Genomic DNA, 26,652 nt, shown 5'->3' with positions numbered 1-26,652 from the left:
TGTATCTTTTTTTGCCAAGATTTTAGATCTTCAGAAAGTTCTGTATATGTTTCTCCCACATGTTATTTGTAATATCTCAGGTAATAAAGCCATTTAGAGTTCCCATGGTACCTAAATAAGCACTGTAAATACCATGTTATGTCGGTATTCATATCCATGTAACCACAGAATACATGTTCCTTTCTCCTAAAATTGTAACTTTCAGAGTGAATGATGTTAGCTTATTTGTATAGCAACATACACAACGATATCTCTATCTTTCTCACCAATAATCCTGTCTTCCTTGAATACACAGAACAAATATCCTCATGGAGTTTGGCACCTAGCATCTGTGATAGTGAGACATTTTCATGATAAAATGTTATTTTTAATTTTTATTTAAACTTCAATCAAAAACAGACCAGAGTTTAGAGGAAGGATACTGATATAAGTGCTTATATGTGAAAATTAACAGATGTTAATTATCAGAAATGTCCCCTTCTTCTTAAGCATCTCTTGTGGTGTGGCAGTGGGTAAGTAGGGATGGGAGAGGAGAGGGGCGGCCCAAAGTTCTCTGCAATCAAAATGACTCTCCACCAAAAAGGGCTTTAGATAATTATTTCTAACCTGAAGAGAACAGAACTACTTTGTAAGCACACATTCAAGATCCCCAATCTTAACATTTTGATTTGATAGGTCCAGGATTGGGCTAGGCATCTATCTTCTCGAAAGTTCCCCAGGAGATCCTAGAGTAATTTTCCAGGTGAGAAATGTCTTCAATCATGGTTTAGGACACAAAACTGAGCTGAGGGAAATAATAAAAAATATTTAAATCTCTACTTGTTTGTCCAGAGACTATATATTGTACAAATTAATAGGTTAAGCCAAAGGAAGAATTATCCCAGTGGTAATTCTATATTATCACAAAATTTCACTTGAAATTATTCAGCATCTGCTTTCACAAAATATCATGTGGGCACTGTGGGTCTGCAACATGAAACGATGCTCACTTGGGAATATACTTGATTGACTAAGGAGACTTTAAAAGAAGCAAACTTTTAAGTAGCACATGATTCTTCTGGAGCTTTTTAATATAATGCATTATATACATTATATATGTATAATTTGTTATATAATAATGTATTTATATGATGTATTACAGTTTGCAATTATTCATTTATTTGTTTGGTAGTGTTTTTGTTATCTGTCTCTTCCCTAAACTTTTAGAGTTCGTATTCACCCTGCTGACTGTTGAATTCACAGTACCCAATGCCTCCCAGTGAATATTCATTTACTGGCTGCCTAGATGAATGCATTACCTAGGGTCCTATTGGTTAATCTGGAAATGTGGGTTTCTTGCATTTTCCACCGTTGAGGATAAAACAGCAGCCCATGTGTGGTAAGTCTGTTATAGGAGGTTTGGGTCAAAGGTGGCTCCAGGGACACTCTTTCCTGCAACCATCAATGGAGATTAGGAGGGAAGATGCCACATCGGTGTGAGTGTAATGGTGAAAATGATACCTTAAACCAGAGTTCATAAACTGTAGGCCCATCAACCATTCTAATTAGGGGGCATATTTAATTTGCTCCACATGATATTGAACTGTACAGAATTTTACATTTTTAAAAATCATTTGCCAAATGTTTAAGTTGCTACATTTCACATGTACATCAGGATTTCCAGATTATCCTCAAGAGAGGAAAGTTCTAGAGACATTGAGCCCACTTCCTACCTGTCAGCAACTGGTCAGAGAGGAGTAGCTTCTTTGGGTGGGGCAGATTTGTTCATTTCTGAATCTTTTTTTTTTTCCATGTAACTGTCCAGAGGTCAAGCACCATCTCACACCCGATACGACTTTATTCATTTTCATTACTAGACCATCCCCCCAACAGAGTCATTTGAGTGCGACTATATTTATACAGAACTCTACTATTTCCAAAGCACTTGAGTCAAGTACAGTTTCACAGTGCCCATTTATCCATACATAGATTTAAAGTGCTGGAACTTTCTTTCCTAAACACCAACCGTATTTAAGTACTCTTACTTCAAATTCTGAATGTATTATCTTTTATCCATACACTCATTAATTTACATATTAAGGCTTCATAGATATGAAACACTCCTTCAGGTAGGAGTCTCTTGCAATAACCCAGATAACAAATGATGTTGGCTTTGACCGAGGGGGTAGCAATAGCAGTGATGAGCAGTGGTTGTATTCTGAATGTACAGTATTTTGAAGGTAGGATCAACAAGATTTCCTGATGGAGCAGATCAAGATTATGAAGCAAAGAAAGAGTAAAGATGACCACTTAGATTTTTGGCCTGAGCAACCACAACAGCAGTTGGTAAATTTCTTCTGTAAAGGATCAAATAGTAAATATGGCGTATGTTGCAACTACTCAACTCTGCTTTTGTAGCACAGCAGGATCCATAGACAATATAACAGGCACTGGGACAGATTTGGTGATCCCTGAATGAGAAGATGGGCAATGCCATTCATTGGTAGAAGGAACACTAAAGGAGTAGCTGGTGAGGGACTAGGGAGTGGAGTGGGGTTATGAATATCTGGAGCTCAATTTGGGGTATGCTAAGTAGAGGCTTAAAGTAGGTAGGTGGATAAAGTAGTCTGGAACTCAACTGAGTGGTCTAGAGATAAAATTTGGAACAATACCACCAGCATATAAATGGTATTTCAATCTGTGAGACTGGATGAGATTACCTAAGCAGTGAATATAGATGAAACAAAGGGGGGGAAAAAAAGAGAAATGGATGTGGCCTGAGTCCTGAGGACCCTCCAGCACATAGGTTGGAGAGATGAGGAGGAATCAGCAAGCATAAGGACAAGCAGCAACCAGAAATAATCAGGGCAAGTGTAGGGTCATGAAACCAAGAGATGGGTGTGTGTCCAGGAAGAGCAGGTGGTTGGTCAGGCATGCCAAACACTACCAATAGAACAAGTAAGACGGTGACCAGGAAATGACCACTGATGACATTGATAAGAGCAGTTTGGGTGGAGTGGAGGTGGGGTGGGGAGTCTGCCGGTGTGGACTCAAGAGAGAAGGGCAACAGAGAAATTGGGAATTCTCAGTTAAGACACTTCTCAGGGAATTTCATTGTAAGAGAAAGGCGAGAATGATGCAGTAATCAGAAGATGAAAAGGGGTCAAGAGAGGCCTTTTTCTGTTTGTTGTTTAATAAATTTATGTCATTGGCAATGATTCCCTCTAAAAAAACGTCCACTTTACCTCATGTCTTTATAGAAATTTTCCTTTCCCGCCTACATGAAAGGTAGCACTCATCTTACCTGAGGGAAGTCTTCATTATCTTCTTTTAAGCATCTTAAAAATGCTTTGGACCCTACTTTGGTATTTTGTAGTGTAATGTGTTCCCATATTTTGAAGTTATTTTTGAGACTTGAGGGAATTTTTTTTTATCAAGTTCCTTTAACTATGTACTTCTCCTATAAAGTAGAATCAATTTCATTAGTCTAATCAATGCCCAGAATTTCCCATTTGAAGGCCTTTTCTCTTCTTCTGCTCTACCCCACCCGACCTCACCCCATCCCTCTCTAGCCTTACCAAAGCTCATTCCCACCCTCCTGTCTGGTTTAATACTGGGTCTGGTGTATTCCGCTTTCAGTGTCTTTTATTGGCCATTTTACAGGCATTTCTACCTAATGGGGACAAACCAACCAATTTCAAATCAGAGCCACAATCATGCCTGTGAAGCATTTTTAAAGCTTTTGGCTGCCCTCAGAGGAAATAATTTTGTCGTCACTTAATTTCTTTCTCACTTTTGTAAATCAGTACTTTCTCACTTTTGTAAATCAGTTCTTTCTCACTTTTGTAAATCAGTACTCCTTTTCCAATTTGACTAACCCAGGAAAAGATCAAACAGTCTTAGCTAACTTACTTCTTTAAAACTTCCAAGCCTGTCTATCTAAATTGACTTTACTTTTTATCAGAATATACAAGAAACAACAACATAAATGTCCAAAAATTACATGTCTATGAGGCATGCCAAACTGTCTCCAATGGCATTGTTACCACAGTGTCCATGAAAATAACCAATTTAGAAATGTGTCTCTAAAAATTCAAAGTGTGATCTTTTAATTTTTAGCATTTTATGTCTTTGAAGATAGTATCCATGAGCAGAATAGATTTTCTGAGAGGCCAAAATTAATATTCCTGGTTCTTCCTTAATTTAGTTGTAAACACATTTGTTTAATATTTATTACCAGTAGATTTAATTAATTAAATTTCCTAAGCTGCATGTATACATTTAATTTATTCATATATTAAAGTGTCTTTTTTTAAGATTATTTATTTATTTAAAAGAGAGAGATAAGGAGAGACAGCATGAGTGGGGTGGGGTAGGGGAAAAGGGAGAAGCAGGCTCCCCACTGAGCAGGGAGACCACGGGGCTCAATCCTAGGACCCTGAGATCGAGACCTGAGCAGAAGGTAGGTGCTCAACCGACTGAGCCACCCAGGTGCCCCTTAAAGAGTCTTAAAATCTAAGAAATATGACCTCACTGATATGAGGAATTCTTAATCTCAGGAAACAAACTGAGGATTGCTGGAGTGGTGGGGGGTGGGAGGGATGGGGTGGCTGGGTGACAGACATTGGGGAGGGTGTGTGTTACAGTGAGCACTGTGAATTGTGCAAGTGTTGAATCACAGATCTGTACCTCTGAAACAAATAATACAATATATGTTAAAAAAAAAAAAAAGAAGATAGCAGGAGGGGAAGAATGAAGGGAGGGAAATCGGAGGGGGAGACGAACCATGAGAGACGATGGACTCTGAAAAACAAACTGAGGGTTCTAGAGGGGAGGGGGGTGGGCGGATGGGTTAGCCTGGTGATGGGTATTAAAGAGGGCACGTTCTGCAGGGAGCACTGGGTGTTATATGCAAACAATGAATCACGGAACACTACATCAAAAACTAATGATGTGTAATGTATGGTGATTAACATAACAATAAAAAATTTAAAAAAAAGAAAAAAGTCTGAGAAATACAATGACTCTTATTTTAAATTTTGCAGTACTATCTTAAAACTTTTTAAGATTTTCTTGTAATTTTCAACTTAAAATCTCAAGTTAAATGATTACTCACTGATATGCTTATGTTGAAATTACAAGGCTAACCTGTTGCTTTAATAGGCATATTTTCTTAACCATTACTAATTTTAATATCAAGTGCACACAGGACCCTCAGCCAGAAATTCTTTTCTAATACCTTAAATTCTATTCTTTCAAACACTCCTACATTTAAATCTTATGTGTGGAATTAAAAGATGTTACCCATTTTTTAAAAAAGCACTATTTCAATGTTGAGGATGTATTCCCAGGAATTTTTAGGGTTGCCTTCTAGTCTGAGTACATTTCTTGTCCAAGATGTTGACTGGGATTTAAGATGGGTGCTTCAGATGTCAATGTGCTTCATGATTCTGGCTGTCACTGTGTTGTGGATACCAAAACTTATGGATGGCTGGCAAAACAACCTCATCCCTGGGCTGGATTATATCACTATCCAATTCTTCTGTCTGCTTATGAAAGTCAGCGAACTTCTCCCATACTGCAACATTCTTTGATTTGATTTGGTATTTCTTTGGCTCAAGCTCTAAAGACTACTAAACCTGGTGAGAATCTACATTCTTTTCATACCCCTCCTATTTCTCGGAGCCACAACTCTTCTAGATATTTAAATGATATCAGCTTGAATTTTGGATATCTCTCAGGGCTTAGTCCAACTATGTGGTTTTCACAGACAAGATGCTAACTTTTATTTACAAGTAGAATAGTTCATGGTGAACATTTTAGTACAAAGATAAATCAATCCTTTCGTAAACTGATCAACTAAATGGCTCTAATAACAAGGATTGTAAGAAAACCATTTGGGGCAATAGGGCACAGCTACAATCATATGCATGCTCTGACACTGTTTTAAGCCATCTTTATTTTGTGAACTGTCCAATTTAATCATAATATCTCAGTTCTAGTGTGTCCTGTAAATGTGTTTGGGTATCCATGAATAATATTCCTAATTTTTGCCTCACTTTTAGGAGGCAAGATCAAATTTTAAGTGTTTACAACTAAATTTTTTGCACACTCATCTTACCTATTTAGAAGGGCAGAAACCAGAAATACAGAATGTTCAAGCTGGTTGAATAAAAACTAAGTATCGGATATTTAGTTTTCCAACAAAAGGTAATAAATAGTATGTTGCATATTTACTAGACATTCCATAGGATGCACATGTGTGCCCTTTTCTGTTGTTATATTTGTAGGATCCAATATTAAAATTATTTCTGAGCACCTGGGTGGCAAGTCAGTTAAGTGTCTGCCTTAGGCTCACGTCATGATCCCTGGGTGCCGGGATCGAGTCCCATGTCAGACTCCCTGCTCTGCTGTTCTCTCTCTCTCTGTTTCTCTGTCCTCTGTCAAATAAATAAATAAAATCATTTTAAAAATAAAATAAAATAAAATAATTTCAAGTAAATGCTACACATACTCAGAAAAGTTCAGCAGATAGATTGCCCATCAAGCATCCAGAAATATATACGTTAAGTTAAATGTTTAAACAATTTACATCTTCATTTTCTGAACTTTATAAGTTGTAAAAATTCTTTCACATGGTTGCGCTGGCCACATTCATTGCAATTTAGAGCTTCTGGATAGGAAAAAATAGATCCTATTGGACCACTCCTTACAGCCCCCAATTTTTTGTTGAAATCTCTTATTGTTTTTAAATAAAGTTATCATTGCTTGTTATTTTCAAACCTCAAAGACCTCTCATCATATTAATAAATTTAAATACCACTGGATATTAAGGGGATAAATAATATATCCATTTTCTCCTGGAAATTATAACCAATGGAGAAAGACAGATAGCAAATACAGATCTTAACTTTACCAGTAGATGTGATTGATGTAATTCCTAAATTTCAGAGCTCCTTACTCAAGCTGGATCTTCCCCTCTCTACAGGATGAGTGTGAGTCTTGCTTGAAGACAAAGGGGCAAGAAAGAGTATAGCACCTTTGACTTCCCCTGCAGTGGGTATCAAAGGGACAGTGGACCATGTCTCCTACTGGGAGTCAAAATGGCCAGCTCTGGCTGGGGGGGTGGGGGGCAGGGTACATAGCCCGTGTGCATCAGTCTCTCTAGCATCTTCCTTCAGGAACATAGAGACACACAGAAATCCCTCCCATCAGTTCCCTAAAAGTAAACATGGAGAGAGAAAGAAAGTGATTATCCCTTCTCCTCCCTAACCATCTTCCCCCAAATTTTCATTGTAATATTTATACATAGAAACTCATGCCTAAAAATGTAGACATCAGTAATGCTAAATACATTGTCTTCTTATAAAAATCCCTTATCATCATTAACAAGGTATGTTCATGTAAGATATTTTTCAGGCATGAACTTTTTGGTTTATTTATTTATTTTTTTTTAATGACCAACATTTTAATAAAGTAAAAATGCTTTTAACCATATATAAAAGATTAATCCATATATCCAAACTGATGTTTTGAGTAGAAATATTTCAGATAAATATAGATTGAGATCTAAATACAACTCTATATCAATCTATCAATCTATATCATATATGTACAATAAATAGTTTATCTTTGTGACATATACAATATTAAGTTTTAAAATACATGAATGAGTATAAAGATAGAATTATATATGCTAAATTACTTCTAAATTCTTAACAGCTTTAAATATTGTTAATTATTTTGAAAAGAATCTAGTTTTATTCTCTCTATGGAATGGAAAGGGCTAGGATTGAGCAAGTTATAAGCCAATATAGTATACATCTTACTGGCTTTGATGATGGTGCTACTCAGGTATATTAAATCATGAGACATGAAGATGAAAGGGACCCTAGAAATGACCTTATCCAATCTTATTTTACAGATGAGTTAAGTGGGAGAAAGAATACTTGACTTTCTTCAGTCACAGACGATCATAGCAGTAGAATTAGGGTTAGAACACGAGATTTTTATTTTCAGGTCAGTGTTATCTGTGCCATGCTCTGCTTATATTTTAGGATAAGACTATAATAAAGTGTTTTTAGCAGTTGTTGATCTGAGTATACATTGTAGTTCAATATGTAAATAATACTTAAATGCATTTTTCCCCAATTGATTACAATTAATTAAGAACCCATCAGGGGACATAATTTTTTGATGCCATTCAATCTGGAATTCCTTTGTGAATTAATTATACTATTTTGTACTTCAGTGAACTGTAATACATATTTCATAAATGCATATTTCATTGAAAAACATCAAAAGAATAAATACTAGATAAATCCACTATCAGCCAAAGACTTTTTTTTGAAGATTTTATTTATTTATTTATTTATTTTAGAGAGAGGGAGAGAAAGAGAGTGGGGGAGAGCGGCAGTGGGGGGAGAAGGACAAGCAGACTCCCCATCGAGTGTGGAGCCTGACTTGGAGCTTGATCTCAAAACCTTAAGATCATGACCTGAGCTGAAATCAAGAGTCCCATGCTCAACCAACTGAGCTACCCAGGCACCCCAATGCTTTTAAAAGTTAATTCCAGTCCTTGGATATTATGACTTTCATTATAAATTTATTTTGTACTGTTGACACTTTGCCAAATTTTTACAGCTAAAACAAAGGAGAAGTTTGAAGCAATAATTCATAAAATTTATGTCTGACCTAAGTAACTATGAAAACTGTAGTACAACATCTCTTATGATAGAGTGTTTTCCATTTTTGATACTGCATTTAACATTGATTACTTACTGATTAAAATGGCATTATGTAATGTTTGCCACATTTAATTGGCAGATGATATTCTGGATAACTAAGAAAAGTGTGTCTTGCTATAGCTCCTTAAGAAGATGTGGCCAGGGCGCCTGGGTGGCTCAGATGGTTAGGCGTCTGCCTTCGGCTCAGGTCATGATCCTGGAGTCCTGGGATCGAGTCCCACATCGGGCTCCCGGCTCAGCAGGGAGCCTGCTTCTCCCTCTGACCCTCTCCCCTCTCATGCTGTTTCTCTCTCGCTCGCTCTCTAAAAAAAAATAAATAAAATCTTAAAAAAAAAAAAAGAAGATGTGGCCATTGTCACCATAGAATTTAGATAATTCTCATTTTATACAACTTTATAAGTTTATTTTAATGTAATTCTAGATGAATGTATGTAAGATGACTTTGTTTTCCTAATTTAAAACAACTTCGGAGTAACTAACAAATTTCTGTTGAAGGTGGCTGCCATGGCCTCATGGGAAGAAAGTGTCTCTGGATGAGTTCATCTATTATTTTGATTTTTGCCTGTTTTATTTAAAATCACTAAAATAATTTCTCTTCCCTTAAATACATTGTTATCTTAAATAAATATATGAATCCCATCATCCTTGTGGAAAATTAAGCCTCTCTTTGTTGTAGTCAAGCAGTCTCATGAGTTTGCTTGAAAGCTTATAACTCAAGGCCATCAACCCTAAGGTAGGTGAGTCTTGCTTAGCTCCATACAACCTGGTAGAGGAGAAAGTCCCCAAAGAATGATAAAATAAGGGAGACTATGAAAAACAGGAAAACAATGATCAGTAGAAAAACATCTATGCCATTTCCTGTAGGGAGCTCCATATGAATTTGAGTAATTATAAAATTGGCACTTACTTTTTCATGTAAGTTTTTACCTTCTAAAATATAGTACTGTCTAGTCAAAATTTGAACAATTTTTTCAGATTGCTGGAATAATATTTAAATAACTTAGGAAATAATGTCATGATACAAACTACAAACTTCAATTAAAACCATTCCATATAAGAGAAAAATACTTCACTAATTATATTTTTACTAGGGAAAAATTTTGAATGCAGTTTTTTTATATTGATTCACAAGAATTGTAAATATTCTCTATTTTGAGTTTTTGTGCCTTGAAACTTGTTATAAAATAGATTACCATTTTAGATTGATTTATTATTGACAGGTTCACAAATGCTTGGCTTCATTTCCCCATACAGCTTTGGAGATGAAAATGTCAATCTATATGGTAACTAATATAAATATCTATTAAATCTAAGGCTCATTCAAATTTTGTCCCACAGTTTCTCAATTAAGGAAGGGTTATTATATATCAATACACCCTTATCAATTTAAACACCTTCCTTTTTTGAGAACAATTACTATTTTTCTTAATTTATTAATTGAACCATAATATGCTATATTTTCATAGAAGTTGTATGTAGCATAGTCAAATTATTCTTTATCATAATTCATTTCTAGTTCATAACCCACTAAAATTTAATTCTCATATTATTATTATTACTACCAAAGATTAAAATGCTATAAAATATGAAGGCTCCTTGGGAATTACTATACTACAATATAGTTTGACCTATATATAATGTTAGACATTATTAATTTTGGTAAATCAATTTGAATAAATAATTTGATATTAGTTTTAAGATATATTAATAGCATGGCTCCTCATTGCTAGGAAGATGACCTCTAGGAAAATCAGTTCACTTGGGTGGGTTAAAAATTCAGTAGTCAGTATGAGGTGTCTTTAAGTTACATTAGATGTGATACTTTTGTTAGCCTATCCTTTACTAAAACTGATGTTTGGACTTGGGATTTGGATGACACTGTAAAAACAGCAATGTTTTCTGTGATATAATCATATTATATTATAGAACTTTTAATATCAATGGTCTAAATTTGCTTTCTTTAGTTAAAATAGTCTAAGGAACCAGAATTGAAAGAACTTTAGGAAATAGTAGTATCATTTCTTCCTCTTACTTTTGTCAGTTACTAGCAAAACTGGTAAAGCTGAAGGTTTTTTTCCCCTTCACAGGTTTGGGATGAAAATCTTGCAAAATCTGCAGAGGCTTGGGCAGCTACTTGCATTTGGGACCATGGACCTTCTTATTTACTGAGGTTTTTGGGCCAAAATCTATCTGTACGAACTGGAAGGTAGGAAGCAGTTTCACTGATACTGTTCATCCACACATTTTATTACTTATGGATCCCAAGGGGGAGTGACACCATTTTCATTTAATATCAGCAAATATTTATTGAGTGCTCACTATGTGTCAGGCAATGATGCTTGGCCTGTGACTGTTTCAGATGTCTTCAAGGATTATTTAATTGGTTAAAAGGTCCTAATAAGACCAGTTTCCCCTTTCACACTTGGAACACCCTCTCTTAGCCTATATTCTTCACTTACCTCACAGAATCTTTGAAAGGATTCTTCCACCTCAGGGAAATTTTTTCAATGTGGCAGGAGCCATTTTTGTGTTTATGCAACTTTCCCATGATTACATATATCTATATTTATATATGTCTCTGTGTGTTATATATTTACATATATATGTACACACACACATACACACACATATATGCAGTATGTGCAACTATGGGAAAGACCCTTTCCAGTGATAGGATAATTTTTCCACCACTGAGGAATGTCATCATCCAACATTCCAAAGACCCATTCTCTTCCATATACAGGAGAAAAATCAGGTATGCCTGATTTTCCTATTAAAATAAAAGTGATTCAAGTTTAAGGGAAAAAAACACACTGAGTTCTAGTATCACAACTACAACTTGTATATCTAATTTTTAATTGTGTACATGATTCTGGTGGAGAAATTTTTGACAAGATAAAACAAGATAGAGATGAAGATTCCTGAAATATTTGTATTTCTCTTTTTGAAACAACCAGACATATACTTAAACGAATATAGACTCACTTGCTTTAGTCCCGGGCATTTTCATGCTTGGCCCTACTTGGAGGAATAGGTGATGATGGTAATTGTGAGGTATGGATTTGCTCTTGAGTCATCATGAATAATCTGCAAAAAGAACTATTAACTTACAACTTAACATGAGTCCACTATAAATTACCACTGCTGTACTCTAAGTTCTCATTGTTTTTCTTGGTATCTAGATATCGCTCTATTCTCCAGTTGGTCAAGCCATGGTATGATGAAGTGAAAGATTATGCTTTTCCATACCCTCAGGATTGCAACCCCAGATGTCCTATGAGATGTTTTGGCCCCATGTGCACACATTATACGCAGGTTATTTCAATTGTCTTGTTAATTTTTGATTCATAGTTTTAAAAATGCTTACTATTTTGGGGAATATGCATTTTCTTACCTTTAACTTCAATAATGAGGTATTGGTTTATTTTTGCAGATGGTTTGGGCCACCTCCAATCGGATAGGATGTGCAATTCATACTTGCCAAAACATGAATGTCTGGGGAGCTGTGTGGCGACGTGCAGTTTACCTGGTATGCAACTATGCCCCAAAGTAAGTACTAGGCTGGATTCTACTTCCTGGAACCTCTAATGATATTAAATATCTCCAGTCTGGTAGTTATTTAGTGTGAATAAGATTTAATTACAATAGCCTCTAATCCTCAAATCTCCCATGACCTCATCTACCTGAAAAATAATGAGATGAATAGTTATTTTTCACAAAGACAGATATTTTGGGCTAAAATTGTGGGCAAAACAATTTGAGATATGGAGATTCACTAAATTCCCTTCACCTATTTTTAGTCATGATAATTGCAAAATAAACACTGTACTTTCAGGCTTTTGATAGTTCTATAAAAGTTATCAGAAAAGAATCTTGTAGGGAATTTTTCAACACTGCAATATTCTCATCTATCAGTACTAGAATGTTGGCTTATTTTTTTCACTGGGAAAGCAAAACACAGTCCTTCTTCCTTTCTTTTAAGAGTAAAACTAAAAATTATAGTTTACTGATTTTATAGAAGGCTAAGGAGTCATTCATTTCCAGAAGGGAAAAATTTAAATGCTGTGACTTGCTTTTAAATTAAAGCTTGGCCATGATTTAAGTTTCATTATTGAAAATTTAAAATTTTCTTATTAGGGGTGCCTGGGTGGCTCAATTGATTTAGAGTCCCCCTCTCTTGATTTCGGCTCAGGTCATGATCTCAGGGTGGGACTCTGCTCCGCAGTGAGTCTGAGATTAGCTCTGTCCTTCTACTTCTGCCCCCTCCCCCTGCCCCGTTGCTCTCTCTCTCTCTCTCTGTGTCTCTATCTCAAATAAATAAATCTTAAAAAAAAATAAAAATAAAACGAGATTTTTTCACTAGTTCCATTTTATGGCATATGTATTGTAAAAATTGATCAGACTATAAAATATAGCCATATTTATAAATATTCTTTATAAGTATAAATAAACATTTGTTAACATTTGATAAAATGCCTTCCTGATAACAGTAACTCTTGAGATGATAAAATGTTCCAATATTTATACATGAGTCTGTTCCCATTTGGAGCAAATAGCAAAATGTGCAAAGGATTTATGACATTCTTGGTGTCTTCCAAAGTAAGTCCCAAAGATTTTTTCCAGCTTTGCCAATATGGGGAGGGAATGAGAAAACGTTTCACAAATAATTGCATTACTCATTTATATGGTAGTATGCCAGGGGCAGTGTTTTTGCAAAGTTAGAAAAACAGCAATTTTCCCCATGGTCCCCCTTCATAATTATTAGAATAATGAGGTTTGGAAAGTAGAGTGTGTCTGCATTACAAAAAGCATTAAAATTGTGCATTTGTTTGATATTTTCAGTTTCACACTTTATATTTTCCTATTAAGTCTTTACTCTTCTTCCTGACATAAATAGGCCAAGTAGTACTCAGATGGTGAAAGAGATTTTTATTTCATTTGTTTTTAAGCACTGATTCAAATTTTCTAATATTATTGATGAGATACCTGATTGCTTCATATGAAAGATTAAGATATTGTGTTAATATACTTTATTTCCTGTAAAAAAGAACCATTATTTTGAAACCTAGGCAATGAAAAAAGTTTTAAAATCTTGACTGACATTTGAGTGTGAATTTTCCAATGCCAATATAAAATTATCTCAAGCCTGTTTTTTTAGGGGGAAAAAGAGAGAGATGGAGAGAGGGAGGAAGGTAAGGAGGGAGAATTTAATTAGATGGAACAGAACAAAAAATGGAAGGATGAATAATATAAGTTTATTAGTTGACTGATTTACTTTTGAATGTAATTATCCTCTATTTAGTAAAAATCTGTGATTTATGTAAAAGTTTATAATGTAATACGTAATACATTTTACGTATAATAAAATTGTATTTCTAAGTTTATGTTACCAAAAATATGTGCTGTGTAATTTCAAAAGGTTATGTAGAATAAATAGAAAAATATGAAATTAAAATAGCATAGGCTGGGCCCATATGCACTTATAGCTTTGGATAAAGATATAGAGAGAAATAAGATTATTAATATAGAATAGGAGAGATTAGGATAAAGGAGTGAGCTACACTCATAAGAGAATGGGCCTCCTTGAGTGATTTGGAGTGAGCATGTGTCATTATCCAAATTATACCTGAGAAAGCTTACCCAGAGGGCAGAGTATACAATAAACTGAATAGAGATGGATGCTCTTGGAATCTGATGACATTTTGTAATATGAATCACTAATCAGCATGTTTTTCATTTTTATAGATAAATTTTCCTCTATAAATATTTTATAGATCAAAGCCTGAATTTTTATAAAGACTTTACTTATGTATTTTTTTTTTAATTTATTTGAGAAAGAGTGAGAGAGAACAAGCAGGGGGAGCTGCAGAGGGAGAGGGTGAGGGAGAAACAGGCTTCCCGCTGAGCAAGGAGCCCAATGTGGAACTCGATTCCAGGACCCTGGGATAATGACTTCAGCTGAAGACAGATGCTTCATCGATTGAGCCACCCAGGTGCCCCAAAGCCTGAATTTTTAACTGACTGATTTAAGCAGATATTTTACATAGATACACTTTAAGAATCACTTCTTGGGCTTCTTCAGGTCTTAAAGAAGATGAGAACCACCTGTTTCATATTTTAGCCTCTTACCTACTGTTGTCTTATTTTCAACCCTGACTTTTTACTACTGACAACCAAATTTCCTCCTGACCATTCAATTTCCTTCAAAATGCTGGCTATGTTGCTATTTCTTAACACCAATCACCATGTTATTGAAAATACATCTATTACCTTCTCCCTCATAATTGAACAGTAAGGCATTGTGGCTATTTCCAACTATTGTAAATGATGAATTTGATGTATTATTATGATCATGGCCGTCAATACAGATAAAAATATCGACAACACAAAATAATTTAGTTTAATGTATTTAGCATTATCAAAAAACAAATAGTATTACTAAAAACAAAAGCTATGAGTTTACACATAGGTAAAGATTTTGAAATCACCTTTGTTTCCCTGAGCCCTTAGTCTCTTACCATGACAACTTATGGCAACTTCTTGCTTATTTCATCATTTGTAAGCCTCCTAGAAAATACTAAGTACATGTAAATATTACCATCCTTAGCATTAGCAGGAGTTTTAAAAATGGGAATGTGTCCTGCCAACGTACTCTAGAAGGCAGTTATAGGGCAGAGACAGATGCAGTGACTGAATGAGCATCAAGCCTGACATCATGTGACTAATTCTGTCACCATTCATTGTAGTGCTTCACGTCTTATCTGTAAATTAAGATAATATTAACTGTTGCAGAGAGAAATATTTAAAAAGTAAGATATATAAAATAATAAGTTACTGTATAAATAAGAAGTGGAGGGGTGCTTGGGTGGCTCAGTGGGTTAAACATCTGCCTTCAGCTCAGGTCATGGTCTCAGGGTCCTGGGATCCAGCCTGGGGCTCCCTGCTCTGTAGGGAGTCTACTTCTCCCTCTCCTTCTGTGCACCCCCCCCCCAACTCATGCTCTCTCACACGATCTCTCCCTCTCTCAAATAAATACATAAAATCTTAAAAAAACAGAAAAAAATGGATATTTTCAGAGCCTTTCTAAACTGACAAACTTCTCAAAAAGATCATTACATGTCAATTCATGTGGTCATGTGCTTAAGGACAATCAAATTTCTTAAAATGGGCACTAATGTAACATTAATATTATCTTTGTACTTTTTTTTCTTCTTTCTAGGGGCAATTGGATTGGAGAAGCACCCTATAAAGTAGGGGTACCATGTTCAGCTTGCCCTCCAAGTTATGGAGGATCTTGTACTGACAATCTTTGTTTTCCAGGAGTAACGTCAAACTACCTATACTGGTTTAAATAGGCTTATCTTTTCGTCCAGGAAATAGAATGGTTTCTGAGAATCATAGGCATATATATATATTGAGTTTTGCACATATTATACATATTTTATAATAATCTTGTTTTCCTTTTATTATTCATTGTATAAATTAGTGTTTGTCTAGTATGTTTGTTTCATCTTTGAGGTAATCAAAGCATCCATTTCTATCTTCTGACCTCTAAGCCCAAGTTAAAATGTTGTCTATGTAGTATTGACATAGTTGATGCATCCAATTCTAAAACTTACTTCCCAAAGGAATTATGTTACACTTGTGAGGAATCAAATATATATTTGACCTGTAATTTATGTGTGTGCATGTAGATACATATACATATATGTGTATGTATATATACATGCACAAACATATAATAGAGGATGTAACACAGAGAATAATGTGATTCAATAGTTAACTTGAGGGAAATTTAAAAATATACTACTCTGAAATATATATGAGGTGGTGGGACATCTTCAGCACCCATTTCTATAATACCTACAAAGTGATAATTTGCGAAATAACACTCAGTGATGTCTGGACATAATAATTTAATTAAGCCACCAAGGATTTCATTCTGGAGGTATTTTGTCTTATTTGGTTTCACCAAAGGATATGCTCAACTTATGTAAGATCAAGTCATACCTTTTGCTTAATCTCTTTTATTGAATTAGTAATCATGTGTTGAGTGCTTATTATGTGCAAGGCACTCTGCAAGTTATGTTCTGATAATGCAAAGATGTGAGATACGGTTCCTGCCTTCAAGAAGCTCACAAAAATATTCAGGAAATAATGCAGTTTAAGATTTTGCTGCAAAATTACAGTTTTTTTAACAAATTGATTTTAATGTAAGTTTGAGTAAATAGATGCCACAATGGTCACCTATAGGTGAAATAGGTGATGAGGACACTGTGTGATACGCAAGGCTTCTGATTAGCATGAAAATGTAGGGACACCACTTGGAACTAAAAGAGGCAGGAAAGAATTAACTGCCCAGGGATTACTGTATTAGAGTAAATAGTTGTGAGTTTGGAAGGCAGACAGCAAGATGCTAAAAAACCTAAGGCCCAGGAGAACTAAGATTTAGGAGACAGGTATGTAAAGTCACAGAAATAGGGTTACTGCACAAAAAATTACAGGTGAGAACTTCAGAAGGGCCTATCCTGAGAGTCTTATATCTTGAGGCCTGTCAGCAGAGGGTGAAGAATGCCAAAAGAAACATGTGAGATGCCAAGGACACTTCCATCTCTTCACATCATTATTTGGTGAGCATCCATCCAATCATCATGAGCCTCTAAGCATCACATTAAAGATTCTGTATGCACACCACAGTTAGGGTTTGGCAAAGTGGCCCTCTTCAGATGATTTGCTAAGGACTAATTAGCAAATCTTATTTCCATGTCTATGTAGAAGAATAATTTTCAGTTCTCCATTAAGTTTGATTGTGGAAGTCAAATCAAAGTCACTATGAAAATTTCACTCATGTGATTTTGGAAATGCAATGTTTCCTCCTTCAGGAATTCACTATTAGAGAGGAAAATTCAACATCTGGGTCAAGACACTTATATTATGTTTTGTGTGTGTGAGAGAGAAAGAGAGAGAGATAGAGATGAAAGAGATTATGAAAGAGAGAGAGAGAATGAAAGAGAGATTATAAGAGAAAGAGAATGAAAGAGAGAGTGTGTTCACAAGTTATGTAATGCTTCCATAGAATTACAGAATAAGCAAACGGGGTTAGTTCCAGAGTGCAAATAACAGAAGGAAGCTACTTGTTTAAAATTCTGTACACATTTGTGATTTCTTAGGGCGGATGCACTGAAAAATGACAGTTAATTAAATCCAGTCAATGAGGGAAAAATCCACCATCTGGAGTTTAGGTTTACATGATGACAAACAATTGGCCTAATTCCTTTTGCAAATTGAATGTGGTGACCAAATGTTTTGATATCATACTACTCTGCTTTTGTGGGCACATATATAGACTGTATGAAAAATAAATATTTTTGGATACTAAACTGAAGAACAGAAGTAGTTGTTAGATTCGGGTCCCAGTCTAACTTTTATCTAACTATAGGCAATTGAAGAGAAAGCTAATTAGTAGGATGTTTACTTGATTTCTCTAGAAAGTATTTCCAACTTTCATTTTCCTAGACTTGGTTCTATAGAAGTAGCAAAAGTACTATTAAACAAACATCACTGTTCTCAGTTCCAGTCCTGTTGCTGGATTGCTTGTGTGGCTTGGTTTCTCAGTTCTGAAAAAGAATAATGATATTTGCTACATATTTCATAGAGGTTCCTCTGAGGATAAAGTTACCATACTAATAGCAATTTATGGATATTAAAAGCATCGTTAATGTGAGACTTATTTGGGACAAAATTAAGTTTTATGAGCTTCTCTTTGGCAGAAACTGTCTGATTCTTTGTATTCATCCCAGCTTTTTATAGAGTGGTTATAATGCAGTAAGTGTTTAATAAATGTGTCTCTGAATATATTTTTAGAATTAACTAAAAAACCTAGAATTGCAACAATTTAGAGGAGTCCCACCTTTCCATGTTTTATTAAGACAAAAAATTTTCTTAAATATAAAGCTCTGGATGCATCAAAAATCCAGATACATCATCAAACATACCAGATTAAGACTAGGATCTAGGCATGAATAACTGACACCACAGTCCTTTCCAAATCACTAGAGCTATACATTTATTTATAACTTAACAACTCAGCTGAAAATATAACGGGTATTTTTTGTTATGCTATGTGTACTTTTTAAATTTAGTAATATAAGGTAGACATGTTAACTGTTTCATTTTCCAGGCTAAAGCAAATGAAAATTTGCTGATATCAACAGTGTGTCCTGTTTTTCACAACATTCAACCATGGTGCTAGGATAGCTACTTCTCACTGTAATTCCCAGGGGCAGAAAGAGTCTGGGTATCAGATATTTCTTAAGAGCAGCTTTAAATAGTCAATATTGAGATTTTCATTTCAAAACATATCATTCCAAAGAAAGAGTAGTCTCTATATTCTCCATATTCCACAGTACTGATCCTCTCTCTATGGCATGGAGTTTTCAGTAAAAAAGTAAAACACTTCCGTCACAATACAGTTTTGTTTTGTTTTGTTTTTATTTTGGCTTCCATGTCATCAGAAGACTGGAAAAATGACTATTTTAGCTGTTAAACTGATGGATTTCTTTATAGAATTGTATTTAAGTCGTGTAGGCACAGTCTTAATGTTGCTGGTTATGACAGATAAGCTTGTTTTTAAAATGTGGTGGAAACAATTTTTATTAGTACCATTTTTGCTTCTGTTCGGTAGCCTAAGCATCGGTGGTTTCTGTGGTTCGTCAGGGTTTGCCCTACCAGCTTCGTTTGGCAGCGCCGTAACGTTCACTTGAAACCTTTGTGGAAACAGTCATTCGAAAGCTCCGTGCAGCTCTAGCAAAGAGTTGACCCAACATGAAGGCAAGTTCACCCAATAAAATATACTCAGACTATTGGGACTGAAACAGCATGCATTTTTCTCATTAATACATGCTTGTGTAAAATCAACTTATATCATTTACATAAGCAAATCTGATACACATTTAGACCAGCTGAAGTGTTTTGTGTTCATACCCTGCTTATTAAGTGAATATATAAGCTATGCAGATAATTTGCATATGTCCAGGAAGGAAAAATAATGCTCAGCCCGTGGTTTACGTTCTACCTTTGTATAACAACATCCCCTACGTTCCACAGTATCACGGGATGCAAATTTTGACATAAATGGAAGCTTTTACCTACCAAAGTGTTTAGGGGGAGTAAAGTTAGATTTCTATCAGTGCCTAACAGTATATCTGACTTTACATATATATATATGTATATATATATATATACACTTATATGTATATATATGTATATCTACATATATATGTATATTGTCATTATATGTGTGGGGAAAGGCATATTTAAACACATGCAAAATGATTTTAAAAAATTATGCCATGATATAATTTTGACCTATGAGAGGTCAATCAAAAGCTTAGAAAGTTAAACAATTCACTCGTTAATGGTGCTGAAAATGCGTTACAACCACCATATCCTTGCTACAATTTTGAGGTTTCTTTTCAGTTGAATTTTTTACTAAGTGTGAACTATCAATATCAATTCTGGTGCTAAATACGTGGTGCTAAATGAATTGTTAGTGTTAATAGTTTTAGTAATACTCTTTTTATTCATTCTTGAAAGTGATATCTATTCAATTCCTGATTCAGAAATATTAATAAACTCCTGTTAAATTAATGTTACCCAGAAATAGGCCAGTGAACTCTCTTTTTTGTGTAACAGTCCAACATTATCTAGATGTTACAGAATGTAAATATATTTCTTTAGAATTTATCAAATTTCTTTTTTAAAGGCATTTTTTAGCGTGGCAATGTCCAAATTCAAGTATCACCTGAAGGTTACACCAACCATGCCTCAGGCACTAGCGCCCTCTGGTGATTGTGAAAATAAATTTTTGGTGGCTGCTTGGCCTGCAAAAAAAGACATTTTTTGTTAAAAAAAAATTTAAGTTCCTCAATATTGGAACTCTGGGGTACTCATTAAATCTGACAGCATTTGAAAATGCTTGACTCTGTTGACATCATTTTCAAAGAGGATAAGAGAGGGACTATATCTTGGCATCCACTTTCCTAAATAATAATATTTTTTAATGAAAATTTATTTCTAAGGTGCTTATCGAAGTGTTTTTTTTTTTTTAACTAGGTATTACTAAAGTATATTTTTCATTTGGCTTACATCATAAATACAATTAGAATTAAAATTAGCAAACAATTATAAATGTGTCTCATTTTCAGAAGTGATTATTTTTATTTAACATAGTACATAAGATTAAAAGGAGATATGTTAAAATAATTAATTTCATAAAAAAGGATTATCTCTCCATTTTTACCTGTTGGTCTAAAATTTGATATTGTTCTTTAGTCATACTATTTAGCTAATGATAAAATTGTATTATTCCATCCAAAGTCCTTCTAGCCTAACGAATGTATATAAAAACTTAGAATTATATCACTTGATATAACTAATGAAGACAAAATTCTTAGGTAAACTTCCAGTTGAGGTATGCCATTGACATCATGGGTATATATCACGTAATTGTGATAATCTGTTGTGACCGAAATGTTTCTTAAACTACGTTAGCATAACCAAAGGAAATATATTTTGAAGCAGTTTTCCACATTAGTATTTTTAAACTTAAAGCAAGAGAACACATTTTATGATCCCAATTATATAGAAAGTTTTAACATATACTACATACAAAATGGATCTGCTCATACCCCAAACCTTCCCCAGTGCGTGGGAAGTTTGTTCTGAGAGCCCTAGGATTCCATCAAACAGAAAAACATTGATCTAAAACATCCGGTTCCCCCCATTTTTCTCCAAAATAATCAGGTAATTAAAGCAAGAAAAAAGTTTGAGGCACTAAATTATTCCAACACGCACTTCACTTTACATATGTTAGAAGCTTCTGGTTTGATGAAGCATTAAATGCTGACTTTAACTGGTGCTTGGAGATAGCTTACAGGATCTTGTGTTTTGTTATTTGACAAACAGAATTTTGGTGCCATACTAGTTTGAGCATTGGAAGTAACTGTGGTGCACATATGAAAATAATGCATTTTTAAGATATCTAAATATTTCAAATATGTACATAATTCTAAAATATACTATATCATTTCAGATTTTTTTAAAGATTAACTTGGATAAGTTTTATTCATTACTTAACACTGTGGCAGTGAAAGGTGCTTTGATGTTGTGATATAATGTCGTGAATGTGTACATACATAAAACCTGTGTAAACCTCTGTCCTTATAAAGCCTAACAAGTGTAGCTTTTTGAGCTCTGCTGTATTTTCTTTTTCAATAAAATATTATAATTAATTGTTTTGTTTTAAAAGTATATCTAATTGTTTTCCTGTTTTCAATAGAGTTTTCAAATAGAACTAGATGGCATGGTAATTTTGATAAGGTATGATGAACTACTTCTCTAAAGCAACAATGATTATATCTTTAATGCATTGCTGAAATACACCAATAATCTTCTATTTTCCCCTTTCTTTCTTCCCTTTGCTGCCTCATTCTTTCCTTCTTCCCTTCTTTTTCTACTCAATTCCAAAAAATATTCTGAAGTTCAAATATAAAAGACATTTCCATGGAGGAAGAGGAAAAATCAATGTATCAAGAAGTTCTGGCTGAGGAAAATTGCAGCAGTTGAACACAAATACTTTTATGCTTCCCAGCATAGAGAGCCTGAAGAGAAACCATAGAAGTTCCTGGGGGAGAGGCACACATCAGGCCACTCCTTGGCCCAAGGATAGTGATTTCTAGGGTGGCTCTACCTTGTAGAGGGTAATTCCTTTCTCTCTGGTGAAATGTAGATCTCGCAGACCAGCGCACTGAGAAGGATCTGAATCTAGGACTTTAAATTTCTCCTTACCATATGTGATATTGTGATTTATTATAAGGAAAACAAGGGGGGCCTGGATGGCTCAGTCAGTCAGGCATCTGCCTTCGTCTCAGGTCATGATCCTGGGGTCCTGGGATCAAGCCCCGCATTGGGCTCCCTGCTCGGCAGGAAGCCTGCTTCTCCCTCTCCCACTCCCCCTGCTTGTGTTCCTTCTCTCTCTGTGTCTCTCTCTGTCAAATAAATAAATAAAATCTTTAAAAAAGAAAAGAAAAGAAATACATATTTGGTCTTCCTACAGTTTCTGGCTCACAGCTCCCCAGACCCTTGGAATTTCTAAGTGTTGACTGAGAGTGAGACAGGTGTGTTTTGTTATGTTAATGAGGTGACTTTTGGGAAGCACTTAAGAATGGGGGCTGGTTGTCAGTGGAACCAACCTTGTGATTAGAGGCTTGGAACTTTCAGTCCCACCCCCTGATCTCTGGGGAGGGGAGAGGGGCTGGAGGTTGAGTCAACAGCCAATGATCAATGATATAATCAATCATGCCTATCTATTGCAGCCTCCACAAAAAAACAAGAACCACAGGGTTCTGAGAGCTTTGGAGCTGGTGAACCCAAGGAGGTGTAGGAGAGTGGGGCACCAGGACAGGGCCCAGGAGTTTGTGCTCTTCCCACATACCTTGCTTTACGCACCTCTTCCATCTGTCTGTTCCCAAGTTATATCCTTTTATAATAAACTGGTCATCTAGTAAGTAAAATGTTTCTCTGAGTTCTGTGAGCTGCTCTAGCAAATTCACTGAGCCCAAAGAGGAAGTGGTAGGAACCTCTGATTTATAGCCAGCTGGTCAGAAATACAGGTAAAACCTAGACCTGCGACTGGCATCTGAACCCCAAGGAGGGGGTCATGGGAACCCCAATCTATAGCTGGTGGTAAGCATAGGTAATAACCTGGGCATGCAGCTGGCATCTGAGGTGGGGAGCAGTCCTGTGGGACTGAACCTTCACCTGTGGGATCTGATGCTATCTCTGAGGAGATGGTGTCAGAATTGAGTTGAATTCCTGGACACCCTGCCTGTGTCTGAGAATTGCTTGGTGATGTGTGGGAAGTCCCCTAGTCCCTCACACACACACACACACACACACACACACACACACACACACACAGGAATTGCTACCACAACCAATGAACCCTATTTCACCCAAGACAAGAAAGCCTCATTAACCTGAACCTTTTCAGAGAGTCTCCCCATGAGCCCTGTGGCTCTTTGTCAATTGCTTTTCTTTCTCCTGCTAGTCCTCCCTTTTCACTTCACTCCCTCATCTTTTTTTTTTTTTTTTAAGATTTTATCTATTTATTTGACAGAGACACAGCAAAGAGGGAACGCAAGTAGGGGGAGTGGGAGAGGGAGAAGCAGACTCCCTACCGAGCAGGGAGCCCGATGTGGGGCTCGATCCCAGGACCCTGGGATCATGACCTGAGCCGAAGGCAGACGCTTAACGACTGAGCCACCCAGGTGCCCCCACTCCCTCATCTTTAAGCCTCCAGTTTCCTATCCACATGTTTGGAAAGTTACAAAGGGGATTGGTATGTCCACATAAGGGAATACTATGCAGATGAAAAACAGAATGAGAAAAATCTCTGTACACTGGTACAGAGTGGTCTCCCTGCATATGATACTAAGTGAAAAAGCATGGTACACAAGTATATAACTAGAATATTGCCCTTGTAAGAAATATTAGTGGAAATAGTACACATATACAAGCATGCAGTTACAATATATACTTGTTTTTATTTGCAAAAAGAGACGTAGAATCATAAATTAAAAAGAATGAAAATGATTATCTGTGAGAGTAAGAAGGGAGCTGGATGGAGGGGACAATAATATTTCAAATAACTTTGAAACACAATGAGTGTATATCCTTAGTGGGATATATTATAAAGACAGAGCTATGAAGAAACACTTAACTTTATTCAGTTGGCTCTCTGTGATAGTATTAAGGGGAAAAGAGGAGGAAGAATAATGCAAGTAAGTAATTAGGGTACTCTTTTTAGGAACCAAAATTTTTCAATGTAAGAGAAAAGAAGCATAATTTCCAAAAAAGTTGAGTAACACTAAAATATTAAATAAGAATTTGAAATGTTAAGTATGAATTGTTGTTACCTCAAGATATCTTCTTTTTTAAAAATTAATATGTTTAGCTTTGAATGGTAAAAAGCCCTAGGGTTTATGGCAATCCAATAACAATAAGTGCATTTATTGCCCAGATTGTTATCTCTGATACCATTCACCACTAGAAGTAATGCTTGACATCACCTCAGCTGCCAACAGCCTAATCCAAGCCACCATTGTTTCTCACATAGATTAATGGTATCCAACATGGAGTTTGTGCTCCCAGAGAATGCAGCAGAAGAACCATTAAGAAAAGTGCTTAAAAAACACAAGAACCCCTACTTCTATTTAATATTATCTAAAGAAGAAAAAACACTAACATAATAATTTAAAAAAACTACATGTTTAAGTACAATCATTGTGTTCCTTTACTCCTTTCAAAGTATATTACTTCTGTTAAGAAATAAAATAAAATTGACAGAAATGCAATAAAAAAAAGCAAAAAAATATTAAGATTTTCTATAGGATAATGGGTTGACAGCCCCTCCCCACCTAGGTCCACACACGTAAGGGCCGCATGTCCCCAGAAGTGAGTGGGGTGTCCTGAAGGACTGGTGAGCTGTCCAGTGCAGCCTTACCATGCTCCTCATGTGGCTGTTTGCTTTTAAGACTTTTGCACATAGTACATTTTCGTGACTCAAGTAAGAGAATTAACTACTTTTGAAACCCAGATTTTACTGAACATTGACAAATATATTTTTTTTAAGATTTTATTTATTTGACAGAGAGACAGAGCACAAGCAGGAAGAGCAGCAGAGCGAGAAGGAGAAGCAGGCTCCCCACTGAGCAAGGAGCTGGATTTGGGGTTCGATCCCAGGACCCTGGGCTCATGACCTGAGCCAAAGGCATACACTCAACTGACTGAGCCACCCAGGTGCCCTACATTGACAAATATTCTTAGAAAATTCCTGCAAAACCCCAAGGTTTAAAATAATTTAGTAATGAAAGCACAAGTTAACCCCAAGGAAGTTTAACAGTCATAATTACCCTGCTTATGATAACAAGCTTTCTGTCAACCACATTATGAGGAAAAATAATGATGATCCAATCATGTGTGACAGACTGGTCAAAGAATTAAAAATTTTCAAGACTATTTGGAATGGTGACCATGCTATTAAATATTCATTAATGAACAATTGCGTTGATATGTTAGCTGGTGACAGTGAAGCTATCATGATTAGCAAACATTTTAAACCGACATAAATGAAAATTGTGGTTGAAGTTCTGTACTAAATAAAACTTTTCAAAATTATTGAGCCTATGTTGTCATATTGCTCTGATAGAAATTGTAAGTACTAATAAAATTTGAAATTAAAATAATTGGAGAAATACCAAATAATATTTTGGTGAAGGCAAATATTTTTACAACACTGACAAAATAATAAAATATTTTTAAAGGTTTTTAAAAATTTTATTCTAAATATTTTATTTGTTATTTCTATTTCATAAACACACAGTATATCAGTGCATGGTTTAATGTCTAATGTGTACTAGCATGTGGTATAAATTATATTGTAGACAGTGAGTGTGCAAGATCCAAAACTTTTTACGAGTAACAGTACCCACCAAAAAGTTTGGAGGCAACAGGTCTAAATACTGGCAGCTTCCGCTACATATTTCTCTGCTGCTTCCACTTTCGCTCTTTCACAGTCCATCACCACACAGCTTCCAGATTGATCTTTTTGAAAGTAAAGCACATTCAATGACTTTCCTGCACAAAGCCTTCCTATGACATTTCCAATGCACTCAATGCATCCAGTGCATTATCATTACTTCTACTGGGCTGGCTTCTGCCTCATTCTCCATCCTCCTCTACTTCTCTTTGGCAGCCCACTTGTGCTTGCTTTCTGCCAAATTCATCTGGTCTTTGGGCTTTTTCACTTGTTCTTCTTTCTGACTAGGACATCCTCCTCTCAGACAGTCACGTGGCTTTTTTCTTA

General features: G+C 35.5%; 1 protein-coding gene across 5 annotated transcripts in view; it reads left to right on the top strand.

Moving 5' to 3' along the window:
- The window catches only part of PI15 (peptidase inhibitor 15), a 37,788-nt gene extending 11,740 nt beyond the window's left edge, over positions 1–26,048 (top strand). For 2 of the 5 annotated variants that reach the window (XM_064588186.1, XM_045896356.3), the window contains exons 3-6: positions 10,814–10,932; positions 11,909–12,041; positions 12,160–12,275; positions 15,946–22,018. In XM_064588186.1, coding sequence (XP_064444256.1) covers positions 10,814–10,932; positions 11,909–12,041; positions 12,160–12,275; positions 15,946–16,081 — 504 coding nt within the window. In that variant the 3' untranslated portion in view covers positions 16,082–22,018. Of the gene's footprint in view, positions 1–10,813; positions 10,933–11,908; positions 12,042–12,159; positions 12,276–15,945; positions 22,019–25,437 lie in introns of those variants that run through there. The other 3 variants (XR_010410634.1, XM_064588187.1, XM_045896358.3) reach the window with 3 other exon arrangements.
- The last annotated feature ends 604 nt before the right edge of the window (positions 26,049–26,652 follow it).

This window comes from Mirounga angustirostris, unplaced genomic scaffold (genome assembly GCF_029215605.1).
Source record: "Mirounga angustirostris isolate CCGP_5_RB_7025 unplaced genomic scaffold, mMirAng1.0.hap1 SCAF_4, whole genome shotgun sequence".
In the NCBI taxonomy this organism is placed as follows: Eukaryota; Metazoa; Chordata; class Mammalia; order Carnivora; family Phocidae; genus Mirounga; species Mirounga angustirostris.
The sequence above is the reverse complement of the archived record's forward strand: the minus strand, read 5'-3'. Positions and strand labels throughout refer to the sequence as shown.